At 44.6% G+C, this 16,797-nt stretch overlaps 1 protein-coding gene and 1 non-coding gene across 8 annotated transcripts; both read right to left on the minus strand.

The window, feature by feature from the left end:
- Positions 1 to 11,190: 11,190 nt before the first annotated feature.
- LOC129531757 (uncharacterized) lies at positions 11,191 to 15,108 on the minus strand. Of its 7 annotated transcripts, none has more exons than XM_055378669.2 (4): positions 14,841 to 15,108; positions 14,521 to 14,748; positions 13,430 to 13,505; positions 11,191 to 11,727 (listed from the first exon to the last, which is right to left on the minus strand). In XM_055378669.2, exons 2-4 carry the CDS (start codon positions 14,629 to 14,631, stop codon positions 11,612 to 11,614), a joined length of 303 nt encoding a protein of 100 aa, XP_055234644.1. In that variant the 5' UTR covers positions 14,632 to 14,748; positions 14,841 to 15,108; the 3' UTR covers positions 11,191 to 11,611. The 7 variants fall into 7 exon arrangements, 5 of the variants coding, with proteins under 5 accessions (XP_055234644.1, XP_055234635.1, XP_055234653.1 ...); XM_055378678.2 differs by having other exon boundaries at positions 11,192 to 11,727; positions 13,454 to 13,505; XR_010134796.1 differs by lacking the exons at positions 11,191 to 11,727; positions 14,841 to 15,108 and adding exons at positions 11,740 to 11,984; positions 12,106 to 12,188 and having other exon boundaries at positions 13,454 to 13,505; positions 14,521 to 14,580.
- On the minus strand, positions 11,689 to 11,798 carry MIR205 (microRNA mir-205). The gene has a single exon (NR_106252.1). It is a non-coding gene; the product is annotated as a microRNA mir-205 (primary transcript).
- Positions 15,109 to 16,797: the final 1,689 nt, after the last annotated feature.

The raw sequence follows: 16,797 nt of genomic DNA on the forward strand, positions 1-16,797 counted from the left end.
TTTAAGTCAGTATGCTGTCTCTTCCTGGAGTACTTGCACTTTTGCCTCACTTTTGATTCAAGAACAAAAGTCTCCATAAAAAGTCTAAAGGGCTCTCTGCCTTCCCGTCAGAGTATCTGTTTTTGTTTTAAATTGCATTTTTGAAAAATAGTGCCATTATTTGACTCATATTTTCTTCCCCCTTCTATTGTATCCTCAAGGAGGGTAGGGACCTGTTTCTGTTTTGTTTTTGGCATTGTATCTCAGCACTCAGTATAGTGCTTTGTGTACCATGAGTAATTTATAAATGATGACAAATGCACATTTATAAATAATTGTATTCATATAAGTAAATTTATAAATAATGGTTGAATAGTTGGGCAGGTGTTTTAGAAGTAGGTGGAGAAGCTCTGCCCCAGAGATTCCCACTGAGCTTACATCATCTGGCTCTCACCTCCTATTTGCTCCGGGGCTACGCCCCTCGCTATTTCTTACGCGAGCCTTCCACATTACCAGAAGCAATGGGTGGGAAGAGTAGAAGAGGCTGAAGCATGAGGAAAATTGTCAGTTCTGAAGCCCTGGAAAGAAGCCCCTGCTGAGTGTCCAGGAGGGTGAAGATACTAAAGCATGGCAAACATGGGGTGCTTTACTTGGGAAGGACCCTAGACGTCTTCCAGCTCAACGGACTGAGACATACAGAAGTTAGGGGACTTAAACAGGGCCACTGTGTTCATTTGCTAGAGCTGCCATGACAAATTGCCACAGACTGGGTGACTTAAAAAACAGAAATCGATTTTCTCATAGTCCTGGAAGCTACAGGTCTAAGATCAAGGTGTTGTCAGGGTTGATAACCTCTGAGGCCTCTCTCTGTGACTTTAGACAACTGTCTTCACATGGGTTCCTCTGTGCATATCTGAGTCCTAATCTTTTTTCTTTTTCTTTCTCTTTTGTTTTAGAGATGGGGTCTTGCTCTATTGCCCAGGCTGAAGGGCAGTGGCACGATCTTGGCTCATTGCAACCTCTGCCTCCTGCACTCAGGCGATTCTCTTGCTTCAGCCTCTTGAGTAACTGGGATTACAGGCACACACCATCACACCTGGCTAATTTGTGTATTTTAGTAGAGATGGTGTTTCTCCATGTTGGCCAGGCTGATCTCAAACTCCTGACCTCCAGTGATCTGCCTGCCTTGGCATCCCAAAGTGCTGGGATTACAGGCACGAGCCACAATCTTTTATTCTTATAAGGACACCAGTCACAGTGGATTAGAACCCAGTCATATGACCCAATTTAAACTTAATTACCTCTTTAAAGGCCCTATCTCCAAACACAGTCACATCAACATATGCGAGGTAGGACATCAACATATGATTTTTGGGGGAAGAGAATTCAGCCCATTATAGTCACCAGGCAAACAGAGGCAGTATAGTCCAAGGGTTAAATGTACTATGTGTAGAGACAGACGAGATTTGGAACTCTGACACTGCCACTTAAAATCACGTGGGCCAATTTTTCAATCTCTTGATACCTTAGTTTCCTCTTCTGTTAAATAAAAATAAAAATATAATTATGGCAACAGCCCTGTTAAATGAGATGATGTATGCAAAGTACAATGTGTAGATGTTGCCAGCACTTAATAACTGCCAGTAGTAGTAGCTATTGAGTTTATGTTGTTACTCTTGTTATTATTAGTTTCCTTTCCTTTTCTTTTTTCTTTTTTTTTTTGAGACAGAGTCTTGTTCTGTCACCCAGGCTGGAGTGCAGTGGCACGATCTCGGCTCACTGCAACCTCTGCCTCCCAGGTTCAGGTGATTCTCCTGCCTCAGCCTCCCAAGTAGCTGGGATTACAGGTGCATACTACCATGGCTGGGTAATTTTTATATTTTTAGTAGATGTGGAATTTTGCCATGTTGATCAGGCTGGCTTGAACTCCCGGGCTCAAGTGATCCACCAGCCTCAGCCTTCCAAAGTGTTGGGATTACAGGCATGAGCCACTGCTCCCTGCCTATTAGTTTCCGTTTCTGTAAAATAGGGCTAATTGAAGGGCCCACCTACTTCTTAGAGTTGTGAGGATTGCATGAGATAATGCATAATGAAGAGCTTATATATCCCCTGGCACAGGGCAAGACCTCAAAAAATATTAGTTGTGGTCATTGTCTTCATGAGACAAGAACAAATTTTCCAAAATCCTGTAGCTTCCTTTCATGCTACTAAATAGGATCTGACATAGCAAAATTGTCTGTGTATTTCATAAGATGCAGATTTTCTTTGATTAGTTTTCAAAAGAAAAGCCACCTATTTCATGCAGGTACTCTTATATCAATTATTAAAACCTGAAATGAAGCAACACAGGAGCACACACAACTTATAGCTAAATTTTTTTTTAGCCATAGGAAGGTGGGATCTGCGTTCTGAATTACATGGTAGAAAAATGTTCTGGTTCAATGTGGGTGATTAACTGTTTGATATCTTGTCAGGCTTTGACAGTTCTCCCTCTGTTTTACACCTCTTACTATGTCTCGTGTAATTAAGAAATGGTACTGAGTTCTTGTCATCCACCATTAAGGAGTAGTCACAGATAGTTTCATAACATCTGCTTTTTGCAACCTAATTATCCATAAAAATCTGGCAGAGAGACCTGACAGTTTATCCAGAACATAGAATATGAATGCAAAATAAGATCTTTGCTTCTACATACAGAGTGATGGTGTAAAAAAGGTACTATCTAACCTCTTATTTTGCATGCAGCTATGTTGCCTGTTTAAATCAGAGTTAGGTGCATGTCTTCTCAATAAAGACTCAATTTTAAAAAGCATTTTTTGACAAATTGAATGTGGGTCAGGAATACACTAATGGTGCTGTGTCAGAATCTGTTGTCAATTGCTGCCCCATTACTCTCCTTAGAATCTATTCAAAAACAGTTACTTCCCTCCCCTCATCTGCAAGCTTTGAGCTGCCCATGCCCTGATAGGAAGAACTGAGGAACTCCTGACTGGTCCAGATGCTTGCCTCTAGCAAGGTCAACTCTCAGCCTCCTCTTGCTTGTTTCTGGTAGTGGGTGCCTGTCTTGTCCACCAACTTGCCTCGCTTTCTGATTCATTACCTGACCTTGATTCTGGGAAACGCACTTTCTGAACTCTTACACTGTGTGTCTTTAGTCTGTTGAAACACTATATTATTTTGACTTTTGGCCATAGCATATCTTCTTTCTACCTACACCTTCAAAATCCATTTGGACCCATAAATAACTTTTTTTTTCCTGCCCTTTGGTTTTAAATCCACAGATGCCTATCTGAACATTTTCTTTTTCTTTTCTTCCTTTATCTTTATCTTTTTTTTTTTTTTTTTTTTTGTGAGACAGAGTCTCACTCTGTCCCCCAGGCTAGAGTGCAATGGTGTGATCTCAGCTCACTGCAACCTCTGCCTCCCCAATTCAAGTGGTTCTCCCACCTCAGCCCCCCCAGTAGCTGGGACTACAGGCATGCACCACCATGCCCAGGTAATTTTTGTATTTTTAGTAGAGACAGGGTTTTGCCGTGTTGACCAGGCTGATCTTGAACTCCTGACCTCAGGTGATCTGCCTGCCTCAGCCTCCCAAAGTGCTGGGATTACAGGCATGAATCACTGTGCTCAGCCTGAACATTTTATTTTAGACCTCTACTTTGTTAACATCTAGTCCTTCTGTGTCTTGTAATTTCCTTATGGCTATGACCTCATAGCCTTGCCTCAGCCCTCCTTGTCCTGCCGTCTTTTCTTTTCTCTGTTTAGTAGGGGGAAAATAATCCTTCCTCTACCCTTTTAGGTTCATTGGCTGGGGCCCACAAGTCAAACTAATAGATAGCAGATTAACAGAAGAAGAAAACAGATTTAATTGGGTAGGTATGCACAGAAGTTCATAAAGAAATGTGAAAGAAGGAGATTAGAATTCAGAACTTATATACTATCTTAACAAAGGGTGATAAAATGTGGAGAAAAAGTTAGACAAGGGAAAAGGAGTTTGAGCTCCTGTGGTGGGGGTAAATTGTGGGAAGATGTTTAGAAAAATGTATGGTAATTAAGAGTTGTGTAATGAGGTCCGATAAGTCATCTCAGGTAATAAGTGTTGCCGCTAGAACAGTTATCTTTCTGGTACAACACAGGGAGGCACACTTACAACTGGAAATTTATGTTACCTTTACAAACGAAAAAATTTATGTTGTTCTTAGGCAGTTAAGGGGAGAGAAAAATAACTTTTCCTATGTCTGCTTCTTCTCACTTGCCTTCAAGTCAAAATAATTCTCTTGCCAAGTTGGTATATTTGAGATGGCATGTTCTGATCCTCTTCAGTATCCTACTACAATTGAGATACATAAAAATAATTATTTTCATATTTATCATTCATGAAGTATTTTTTGTATGTGAAATGACTTTGAAAGGTGAAAGGTAGGGACTTTGTTTTGCCTTGTAACATTTTACAAACTGAAGCACAGATTTACTGTTTTGCTGAAGGCCACAGACACTGGATTTGAACCTAGATCTATCCTGCTTCAGCTTAAGTTCTTCCCACCCGGTCACTGACTTTCTGATCCAGCATCACTGCTTGGCATGTTCATTTATTGATGGAGTTTGTTTCTCCAGTAAACATTGGAAAAGGAAAGTAGCTAAACATTATAAATATCCTTTAAAAACATATTTACATTCAATATTTAATTTTTAAATTTTTTCAGCTCTACAGATTCCATTCCCAAAAAAAAAAAAAAAAAAAATGGAAGCACTGAGTTTTAGATTGATGATAAATCCACATGGTAAAGTTAATGAGAGAGGAGTAGCTTCTCAGCACAGCAATAAAGTGACTTGTTAGAAACAACACTAGACTAAGAGGCGGAAGAAATGGGTCAGTTTAAGGCCTGGCCCAGAATCTTGACTTTTGGTAAATTACTTAACTCCTTTCTTCTTAAATCTTGAAAATTGCCCACTAAGTTTAGGTCTGGATTTTCTGGCGGCCAAAGTGTACTTATGGTTACTTGCTCCAGGTTGGTTGTCACTTGTCAAACTACTTGAAGTTGCTTTATCTTAGTTTCTGGGTCACAAACGTTTCATTTCTCAGTAACCTACCTCACATATTAGGTGTTAGGGGCACTTTTACTATTCTAAACCACTGGTGTTTCCTGAATAGGGATCACCCAGGCCATTTCCACATTCAGAAAAGGCCCCATCTTATTCATCATTTGTCAGAGCCTTTGCTGCCGTGACAAGCCAAGCATACCCTCCTGTGGCCTTCTCTGGGCCTCTCCCGTCTCCCCAGATTGGCTAAGACACCAATGACTTGAAAGAGAAGCCAAAGGAAAAGGAGAGACACCAAGATGAGACATGAGTCTGGGTCTCCTGCTAAACTGAGAGGAATAGTGTAGGAGAACGGGGTTTTGAATCTTGAGCCCCCTAAGCCTTTGCTATTCACAGTGTGATCCAGGCATCACAGTAACATCACCTGGGAGCTGGTGATAAGGGCTGAATCTAAGGCCCCATCCCACATGTGCTGAATCAGAATCTGCATTTTTACAAGATTCTCAGGTAAATTGTAAGCATATTAAAGTTAAAAAAAAAACATCATTGATTCATGAATCCATAGCAACTTTCAAAATTAGCTCTGAGTGGCAAGAAATGTTGAATAGAGCCCCCGTGGAGGGGCATAGGAAAGTTGCTGCCATTGCTGGGAAGGATTTGACTCAGGAAGGAGGGAGCCTGGATCTAATTGCAGTAGACAAATTGACTCAGCTAAAAGCCAGGTGTTCAGGAGGGCAAAGTGGAGTGATGTGGGCTTCTGAGGTGAGGCCATTAACAGTTGGATCGTAGTGCAATGTGCCATAATGGTGTAGTAATGAAATGTAATTTATATGGTTCTGTTATTAAAAGGGACACTTTCTTTGTTCAAGGCTTTCTTCCTTCTTAGAAGGCAGATGGTCACAGGGTAAGGTAATGAGACAAAAGGAACTCATTCCGTAAAATGTCTTAGTTTCTTCTTTGGCCTGCTTTTTGTCTATTTTCAGGTGAGGATCTCCCTCATGTTGGCAACTTTGTCAGGTGAGTGTTCTCCAGCCAAGAACTTCATACTTTAAAATTAGCTGGATACTTAAAGGAGGGAGTGGTAATATGAAGCCAGGTGTCCAAGGGGTCCAGGTGACATAACGGTCCCCAGTCTCATCTCTGAAAGGTCTTGGGGAGTGACCTCCAGTCTGGGGATGACACTCCTGGTGTCAGAGCTGCCTCAACTTTGGAAATTTCTTTGATGGAACCCACAGGATGGGGCTTCATCAAGAAGCTGCTTCTCCATTGCTAAGCTCAGTGCCCACGCCACAGCAACATGATTGCATCCTCCTCCCTGATCACTGGTTTGCTATTTCTTGCTTGATTTCTATTGATTCTTCTACTTTCTTATGTGCTCAGAATTTTCTTTCTGGCCGGGCACAGTGGCTCACACCTGTAATCCCAGCACTTTGGGAGGCCAAGGCAGGCAGATCACCTGAGATCAGGAGTCCGAGACCAGCCTGGCCAACATGGCCAAACCCCATCTCTACTAAAAATACAAAAATTAGCCGGGCATGATGGTGTATGCCTGTAGTCCCAGCTACTTGGGAGGCTGAGACAGGAGAATCGCTTGAACCCAGAAGGTGGAGGTTGCCGTGAGCCGAGATCATGCCACTGTACTCCAGCCTGGGTGACAGGGTGAGACTCCATCTCAAAAAACAAAACAACAAAAAACAAAACAAACAAAAAAACAAACCAACTTTTTTTTCTTTATTAGCTCTTCACCAGCTTCTTTCTCACCAGTACTTTTCACCTGCCTTCAGAAAAATAAAGTAAAAATTTGAAATGGCACTTACCCTGGAAAAATTGTTGTATCTTTCTCATTGATCTTATGACAATTTTAAAAAAGAAAACTCTCAAGGCTCCTACAGTATGATACATATACTAAATGTAAAGGTAAACAAAGCAATGAAAACTCTCCTAAAAGGAAGGTGATGGGAGGAGGAGATAATTGTGATAAAAGTTAAGGTTGGCCTGAAGGTGTGACTAAATCGCACAGTAAGTTTAATGCTGGATTTCTGGCAGCCAAAGGTGTGCCTATGCTTACTTATTCCAGCTGAGTGGGCACTAGACAAGCTTCTCGAAGATACTTTTACTTGATACTGAGATTACCATCATCAATAATATTTTTGAGTGCAAGAAATTTACTAGGCCTAGGCACTTGCTAACACGTTTGCGTGCATTATCTTACCTAATTCTCATGCTATCATTAAGAGATCGGATAGAGTAGTAGCTCCAAGTGTGAACTCCAGAGTCAGGGAGCCCAGGTTGGATCTTAGCTTTGCCACTCGCAGGCTATGTGATCTTGGGCTGGTCCCTTACCCTCTCTCCTCCATAAAACAGAAATATCAGTCATACCTTAAAATGGCTGGAGACATTAAATGATTTAATATACACAAAGCATGCAGTGTCTGGCTCTTAGTAAGTACTTGCTATTATTATGATTATTTCTATTTGACAGATAAGGAAATTGGGTCTTAGAGAGGTTAAGTGGCTGGCCCAAAGTCCCACAGCCATATCAAATTGGCACCAGATCTAATTTGACCCCCTCTTAACCACTTCACATGCTGACTCAGAAGCTTTGGGCTGCTCTTGGCAACCTCTTGGGTGCAAATAAGAAATTCCGCAGTATTCGCCTTGAGCAGTCAATGTTCCATTATCTTTGGTGAGAGTTTCTCATCTATGGATTATCTTCAGGGAACTTCTTCCAGCTGTTTGGCTTGGTGAGTCCACTGGGATAGTGTCTATTTTCAGTGTGACTTTAAGTAAAGTTTAAATAATGTGGGAATTGCATTAAACATTATAGTGTGTATTTGTTTATCTATGGATTCTATTTATTTATATTTATTCTGAGCCACCCATCTCTTCCCAAACACAATTGAAAATAGCAGAAATTTAAGTCAATTGCTACTACATTTAAAGTCTACTTCAATGTCACATCCCCTAGAAAGATGCTTTCCTTGTTTTTTCCCATGATCTCAGAATACACAGGTCTCCCTAGACCTGGGTAGTGACGTTGAGGTCCAATGTGGCTGTATTTCCCCCACTGCCCACCAGGTGTCCCACCGGTCCCTGCTATCTGACAGGCAGCAGGAAAAATGGCCATCTTCACCCCTCCAAAGGGTTCCCAGGATTTGAAGGCGGATGGTGGAGAGATTGTGGGGAGGAGGGAGGGAGGCTATGACGAGACTCCCAGATGCTGCTTCTTGTCTCCAGACAAAGAGAATTTTTCACATTATTTTTCTTTGATGTGTAGGTGTCTCTCCAGAAAGCCCAGCCAGTTCCCTGCAATTTAGGAAGCTTTTATTTCCACTAATGAACTGGTGTCTGGCCAGGGCTTTTCATCTCTGAGCTTGAGGTTGGGGCTGCTGTCTGCCTCCCGTTCCTTTTGCCTGAGAGACCCTGACAGCCTCCCTTCCCTCCTCAGCCTCTCCTTTTTCTTCTAGGGGCTGAGTGAAAAAGAGACAAGAAGGAGACTGCCCCTTCTGCCTTGTAAGTTTCCTCAAATATCCCCTGAATCAAGGGAGTACCAGCGTGTGACTGTGGCACTAACTAGCCCTCTTGCCCACATTAACCTTATTTGTCCAGATTACTAGTGTTACTATGGTAGAAATATTTCCTCTCTGCTCTTAGGTAAGACCGTCATTTGCTTCTCTTGCAGTGGGGAGTAAGGGAATTTGGATCCACTGACAAAAATTTAGTGAGTGGGGCATTTTAAATTTCAAAGTAAATCTGTCTCCCTTTGCAGGTCGTTGGCTCCTTGCCTGTCATCAGTACTTGCCTTTTTTTCCTCCCACTTTTCTTTTGGAGGATCACATACAAGTTGGGGAGGCTGCTCCAAAACCACATGGTCTCTCGGATAATTGCCAGCTGTACTGGGACTCTCTGGAGTCCCTTGTCCATCACCACAGGTCACCCCAGCAGAACCTGGGCATCTACCATAGACCTGAGGTGTCCAAATTGGGGCAGTGCTCCAAGCGGTCTGCAAACTGGTGCCCTGATTATAGGTTATTCTGTGATTGAAGTTTCACCTAGAGATCGGCTGAGAATGTGAATGGGATGTCTGCATTTAGCGTCAGGTTTTGGAGCTTTGATGTGGGCTATTCCCTCCCGAAGGGCCTTGATAACAAAGACCACAGCACAGTCCTGTGGGAGTTTCTAGCTTCTGTACACACTGCCTCATTATATGCATGGCTTTTAATATTTGGAGAGCCTTTGCCAATACACATTTTCTCGTGTACTGGGAAACTGGAGCCCGGATGCGATATATTATTGATAGGATTGTAATTTATTCCTCTTGGGTTGTATCTACAGTGTATACCATTAGCACAAAATATTAAATTACCAGTGGTTGTATATATTTGTCTATCCAGGTTTGGCTCAATGATATTTGCCTTTTGCCTCAATAAAAGATTGTGAATAATGAAAGCAGGGTAATATTATTTTGTTGTTGTTGTTGCAAGGGAATTTTGATGAAACCATTTTCTCTGTGTTGTGTTTTTGGCGAGTCATGCTTTGCAATGAAGACATGAGACATAAAAGAGTGGGGGTTGGACACAGAAGATGGATGAGCAGCTCGCTCCAGCTCTGGGCACACACTGGCTTCCCTGGCAAGCTGCTCTGGGCCAGGCTTGGGGCTTTCTTTTTCTGCAAGAGGGAATAAGCAATCTGTGCTGCATTGGTGGGAGGAAGTGGGCAGTTCAGACCTTCGTGCCAGAAATACCAAGCCCTGTGCCTCTCTTGTGAAGATAGCATTTGCATGGGACTTTGGGTGTGGGGGAACCCAACAGCACGTCAGGTAGAACCTTTTGTAGTCACAGCATTGTGCCCTGGCTAGTGTTTGACAGTCTACCCTCTGGTCACCATTGTTGGCCATTTTGGTTCCTGCCTCCACCTGGGCCAGGTGGCACATAAATACACAAGCACTTATCTCCTTTAAAAAGATTCCAGGTCATAGGGCTCAAACCAAGCTGCAAATAAAAATGCCACATCGTGTCTGTCGTGTGCTTTTTGTTCTGATCTCAGGGCTTGTTTCAGACCTTGAATGGGAGGTGTTTGCTGGTTAACTAGGAGTTTGCTGGACAAACAGCACCCCACAATTGGATTTGCTACGTAATTTTTATGAGTAAACATGTTTTTAAAAAATGCCTGTGGCTTGGCTTCTTCATCCTTTTGTTGCCTGTGGGTCTTGGAATGAAGGGGTGGGGGTGACAGAAACTAGGTTTTAAATCTGTATTAACTTGACACAGAAAAATATTTTGGAGAAAGGTTTATTCCTTTTAGTTCCTGCTGGCAATCTGGGACCCTCAGGGGTCAAAAACCAGGGAAGGGTTGGGGGAAGGTGAAGAGACCTATCCCCCTCAGAGGTCACTGGCTGGGGGGCAGGGCTTGGCCATTCAAGTGATCGGTATCCATTTGCAAAGCTGGAATCTCCTTTAGAGTGAGCTCCTAAGAAAAACACCACTCAGCCAAGGAGAGCTGTTGTATTTTGCTGCCTGGGGCACATTCTGGAGGTGAAAACCGGTTTTTCTGAAGACTTGTCAGGGCCAGGCTTTGTTCAGAGTCTGCCAGTTTAGCCAGACTGGCTCCTTAAAGGAGACCCCTTTACCTGAGGCAGGGGCCAATTATAAAAAAGGCTTGTGGATGGCATTCCCTTCATAACTGGGTTGGACTTCCTTCAGACTTACGAACTTTCTCTTGTTCCACACCTTCTCCTTCCTTAAAGGAGAAACATGGAGTAACACACACACACACACACACACACACGCACACCCAATCACACTGAATTGTAAAGAGAATGAAATCAGTGCTAAATCTATCAAAGCATATCATAGACCCTGACAGCTGAGAGGTATTATTTGCTTTTTTCCTCCCAGATTTCTACCGAGCCTGGTGTTTTAAGCATACGTCTTGGGGAGAAGAGACCCACAGAAAGGCAATTACAATTGGTGAATGATTGATGTTGGATCTGACATTTTTACGTGTCAAATATGTTTAACTGCATTAACCTTTGCAGAATCTACACCCATACTATGAGATATACCTTGTATAGCATCGGAAATATCTGCAATCTGCCTTCACTTAAATCTTATTTACATTTACTTTATTACAATATAAATAGGTTTAAAAAATCTTTAATAGAGTGTTTTTACCCCATTCTGCAAGTTCTGCTTGCTCTGTAGGGAGTCTAAGGGCAGCAGGGTTCCTTGCTGATTGCAAATAGTGTCCCAGCCACCTGCCTGGGGACCCCAAAGAGAGAGGAAGCCAGTGTCAATTTTTCAAGTTCATGTCTCAGTTTTATCCTAAAGGGGAGGTGGCTTAGAAGGCCGGGAGTTGGCATCCGATGGTATAAAACATAGAGGCAGAGAGGCTTTTCAGTAGACAAGCAACTTTTAGTTTTTACAAGTTACAGAAAACGCAAATTTTCATAGCATCAATTTTAGAAAAGAAAGATTAAGGTTCCCATCTGCGGTGCTTTTTCCAATCTGCCCATCACCCGTCCCTCTGAAGAAGCACGCACACTCCAGATGTCTCCTTCATTGATCACATTTCTCTCTGGCTGTCTCTATTCCTAAGTCAGATTTACTCTTGCTGCTGCTGCTGCTGCTACGGCGGTGGCGGCGGCGGTGGCTGCCGAGGCCTCATGGTTGTCAGCTCCATGCCTCCTGAACTTCACTCCACTGAAATCTGGTTGGGTATGAGACAGACTCCGGTGGAATGAAGGACAAGAGAAGCACATGGATTGTCTGAGGATCTTTTTCTCAGAGGGTGGGGATGCATGTCAACCCCAGCCTGTAGACACTGCATTACCTGGCCAAAGGCCTTTGGCATCCCGGAATCACACATTTGGGAGATGTCGAGGACCTGAATACTCCTACCCCTCCCATAGGATCACATCCTCCAAGGAGGCTGCAGAGAGCTAGTTCAACACGTCCTTGCACCTGCTGCACAGATAGACAGTGCTGAGTTGGGGAGGTGGGTCTGTGGGGCCAGGGACTCTTGACTGTTTCTCATTTTCAAAACAGCCACCCAGATAAGTCCATGTGGAACCTCCTCTGTGTTTACCTAGTTGGGATGCCGGTCACCCTCTCCCTTTGTCTAGGTCCCACTGTGTGTGCCATAACTGATCTCGGTGTGGTTGGTCCTTTCTAGAGGAAACAAAGAAAAAGCAGGTGTTCTGCAATTGCTTTAGAAAAATCCAGCTACTCTGAGCTTGCTTACCAAGGTCTTGGAATGCAGGGGCATGGGCATTCCTCTCCACAAGGCACTGTCCAAAGAGCACGAAGAGCACTTTGCAGCCCCGTTTGCCAATGTGAAATCCAGAAGAGATAGGTGAGGAGCTCAGGAAAAACCACAACTCCCGGCTGGAGCCAGGCCCATTCAAGGAGGTGGGTGGACAGAGGAGGGTAAGACTCCTTGTTCTCACTCCTAAAGACTTATCTAGGAAGGACAGCTTCCAGTGGCCCCACATCCTCCCCCACATGTGCCTGGAAAATGATTCAACTATTTCTTTGTTGGGCATGAGGATGGAGGATTTAGGGAGGAAGAAAGAAAGCTAACCTGGCTTTCATAGACTGAGTCAAATAGGAAGGACGCAAAGTATCTAAGAGTTTTCTGCCTTCTCTTAAAAGAAATGCCCATCAACCCTTTGCGTGCTGTTGCTGCTCTGGCCTCTTCCTTGTTGTGTTCAGACATGCCCATGGCTCACTGCAAGCCCCATAAAAGGCTGTTCTCAGCACCAACATGCAGGCTGGATGGGTTGGGGCAGATGCACCTTGTTGTTTGAAATACTTTCTTCCTGGGGCTTGTTCTGACCCGAAGCAGGGAGGCAGTTTCTCGTATGTGGCTCCTCCCCATGCATCTAGCCTTCTGGGCATTGGGTCTCTCTGAAAGAGGCCCTTAAGCAAGGCCTTGAGGTTTCTAGCTAGTGCTGAGAAGGAGTCACACTCTCCTTGGTCTGAATGTAAAGACTCTTTGCCAGGGTGAACACGGGGCTTGTTGGCAGGCAGAGATCTGGGTAGTGAGGGGAAGAAGACTGGTTCATATTCTCCCGCTCTGCCTTCTTGATAAACACTCACAGTTCTCAATAATGAGAGGAAAATGCACCCTGCTTGTGAATTATCTGGACCAGATCCTCCTCCTGCACCGCCTTTGACCCATTCCCAGTTAAAGGGAAGAAAGAGGCCAGTCTGTTGGCTGTAATAAATAAATGATGGCCGGGATGGTAGGAGGAAATGATGCCAGGAAGGCAAGATTCTTTGCCTTCTCTTTAGATTTCTGCTTAACTCCAAGAGCAAAAGGGGCAGTCAATTCTTCTCCCTCCAGACCCTCGGCACCCCGCTCTTCCCCTCCCAACATGTACAGTCCACTAGATTATTAAGGTCCTCACTCTGGAGTGTGCAGAGAGCCTCACCATCATGTGGGGTCCGTACCCTCCAAGATGGGTACTTGAGAGATGACAGTGTCTGCAAAAAGCAAATGGGAGGTGGCATTAATGTCAGAGAGCCCCAGAAAGGTGAGTTCTTTCCTTATCACTCTCCCCTTGCTTTACAGACCTGTAGCTGCTACAGGCAGAGACAAAAAACCATGAGTCACAACCTGTATCAGGAGACTTGACCTGCTCTGGACTCCTTGTTCAAGATTCTTCTGCCCACTATGCCTTTGCCAACTGAATCCCCCCGTGGCCTTCACCACGGTTACATGGGTCTATAGCCAAGCACATGCACGATCAGAGAACAAACCATGCATGGGCTCGCTACAGGGTAAGTCCATCCAGTGACCACTTTCTTCCCCCCAGCTGCCCTCAGGATTACGTCCCAAGTGTCTTCATAACATTAAAACCAACTTGAACATGAGACTCAAAGAATGAAACCAGGTCCTAAATTTTCCAGTACAGCTGAACCCTGTACCCCAGGACTGAAAAACCAGCCAAATCTCTGTTCTTCTAGTTGAGTAAATCTCCACAAAACCAGACAGAGCTACAATCTTGGTGCTTAAACTGCTCAGCACCCACCTTATCACACCAATTCCTATTATCAGCAGGATTTACTGCCTGGGATCCCTGGAAATCCTTGAGAAAACACAAAAGTGGCTGAGGATTGGTTTAAAATGCAGCAGGTTCAGCTATTTTAGCCTTGGAGGAAGTTGATAATTGACTTGCAGTGAATATGGCATTTTCCAGTCTCCTCTTCCTGCCCAATGAGCCCCCTGATCTAGCCACTCATCTTTGTTTTTCCAAAGTTCCCCAAATCCACAGATTTCAGACTCACCTTTAAGTACAAGTACCTGTGCCTTGAGACATCAGGACCTAGCTTTGAGTTTGCTTCAAAATAAGAATTTTTTTTTTTGTCATAAGATAATGCAGAACAAAGAGATGGCTACAGCCATGCAGATGAAAAGAAGAAAAGAAATTTCAAATCTTGGATATTTCTTTTGCCTCTAAGACTTGAGGACAGGGAACAAAAAATGAGAAACACTTACCCTATATAAAGCACCCAGTTCAGCAGACCTGTGCAGAACAGAAATGACTCCTGAGGAAAGGTGGGGGCCGGTCCTGAACAGCTGATTTCTCTCTTTAATGAAAAAGAACATGAGGCCGGATGCGGTGGCTCACGCCTGTGATCCCAACACTTTGGGAGGCCGAGGCAGGTGGATTGCTTAAGCTCAGGAGTTCAAGACCAGTCTGGGCAACATGGTGAAACCCCGCCTCTACAAAAAAATAGAAAAAATTAGTCAGGCGTGGTGGTGTGCGCTTGTAGTCCCAGCTACTTGAGGGGCTGAGGCAGGAGAATCACTTGAACCTGGGAGGTTGAGGCTGCAGTGAGCCCAAGATTGAGCCACTGCACTCCTGCCTGGGCGACAAAGTGAGACCCTGTCAGAAAAAAAAAAAAGTAAGCAGAGGAAAGTGGAATTGAAGGAGAGGGAGTAAAGGTAGCTGGAAAAGAGAGAGTTTGGAGTATGGTTGAGAATTGAGCTGAATTTTTAGAATAGAGATTAGTAACAGACAATAAAAGAGAAACTGGTTTTTCCAAGTCAAGGGTGAGCAAGAGGGACTCAGCCCATTTCAAGGAGGTGGTACTAGTTTCACTCTTTATTTATGCACCTCTCAGCAAAGCTTCAGGTTACCTGCTGAACTCAACCAATGGAGAAAGGGCCTGGCAGCTGGTCCCACCTCTCAGAACCCACACCCCTGGGGGGCCATGAATGGAGAGGTCTTTCTGCAGGCTACCCGTACTTTCTCATTGTTGTGTGAACACCAGAAAAGGGAAGTGAGGTCTTTGTCATCCCAGAGTTGGAGAGACACTGCGGGTTATCTGAGCCTTGCACCTGAAGCCTTAGTCCTCCCAGAGACCTACCTAATCGGGGAGAGGGGAATGCTAAGATTTTATCTTGTCCCAAGGAGGCTGAGTGTGTGTGTGTGTGTGTGTGTGTGCGCGCGCGCTTGAGCTTTTAGCCTGACCTGAGTTGCTGTCTCTACACAATGCACTTCGGGAATCCAGCAGAGATAGGCCAGTCCATCCAGGCAGAGCTGTAGAAAGAGGCCGGAGGGTCACAGTCGAGGCCCAGCCAGAGGCTTATCCTGGCATTTAGTACAGAGTAAGTCTGCTGCTCCCCTTGTGAGAAGCAAGTGTTTCTTTTATAATCCGAAAGGCTTTGTGACCTGCTTCCCTTTCATCTCTGGGGGTGGGGAAAAGACCACACTGTGAGGGGAAATTAAGGAAAGAGAAGGCAAGCTCATTAGTAACTTTAAAGAGGGCGGTCTATAAACTTGATTATTTTACCCCACCCCCGCTTCCATGCGCAACTTGGGCTCCGCCTCCTGCCCCTCCCCTATCTCTCGGCCCATCTTGCCAGCTTCCCCCTCCCTCGTTCCCCCTTCCAAGTGCACACCTGGAGGGCAAGGGAAGTTGAAGTCTCCTCAAATGTGCCACATTTCACCCAGGATCCTGGCCTGCTTTCCATTTGTTCTCCAGGTAAATCTCCTAGTGTGCAGCGAAAGCAGATTCCTCTATTCTCCAGCGGAAGGGAGGGAACTGAAGAATCCAATCTATAGGACCTCTTAGTGCAGTCCTGTCCCACAGCCCTTCATGGAACTGAATCATGCCTGCTCAAAATCTCCCTAGAAATCAGCTAATCTAAACTTCTTACCGCATAGACTGGGGAACAGAAGTTTTGAAAGGTGAATTTCTGTCTTGCACAGCCAGGGCAGAGTCAAGATTCTAATCTACCTGGATCTCCCAAACCCCATGTAAAAGCCCTTTAAAACAAACCCTACACGTTGTTTTCCCCGGTTCTGGCGGACCTGAAGCTTGTCTGAACTATTCTGGATTCTTCCTGGGAGAAGAAAAGCCCCCACTGGTGAAGAAGAAAAACCAATACAGACCAATAGGAGGAGGGCAGGGAGATCTTCCACGTGATAGCTTCCTTAAGCACCGGACTCCTCCCCTAAACCGTGGAGCTCATGGCTTCCCTGCTGACTGGACCCAGTTTGCCTACACTGAGCCTCAGCTCTCCCATTTCCCGAAAAGTAATGCAGGCAGAGAAGCGAATTGTTCCTGGCCACAGTGATACACCCACATTGTGTGCTGAAGACTCTGGGCCCCCTTCTGACCTTTCCCCGCTCCCTCTCTCCCTCTTCCTTCCAGAATAGCATTCATTCATTCATTCATTCATTCACTTACTCACTCTCCCCCTCACGTATCATTCCATGAGCATCGACTCTGTGCCAGGTGAGTGAGAGGCTGCGTTTACCCCCTA

This window comes from Gorilla gorilla, chromosome 1 (assembly GCF_029281585.2).
Source record: "Gorilla gorilla gorilla isolate KB3781 chromosome 1, NHGRI_mGorGor1-v2.1_pri, whole genome shotgun sequence".
In the NCBI taxonomy this organism is placed as follows: Eukaryota; Metazoa; Chordata; class Mammalia; order Primates; family Hominidae; genus Gorilla; species Gorilla gorilla.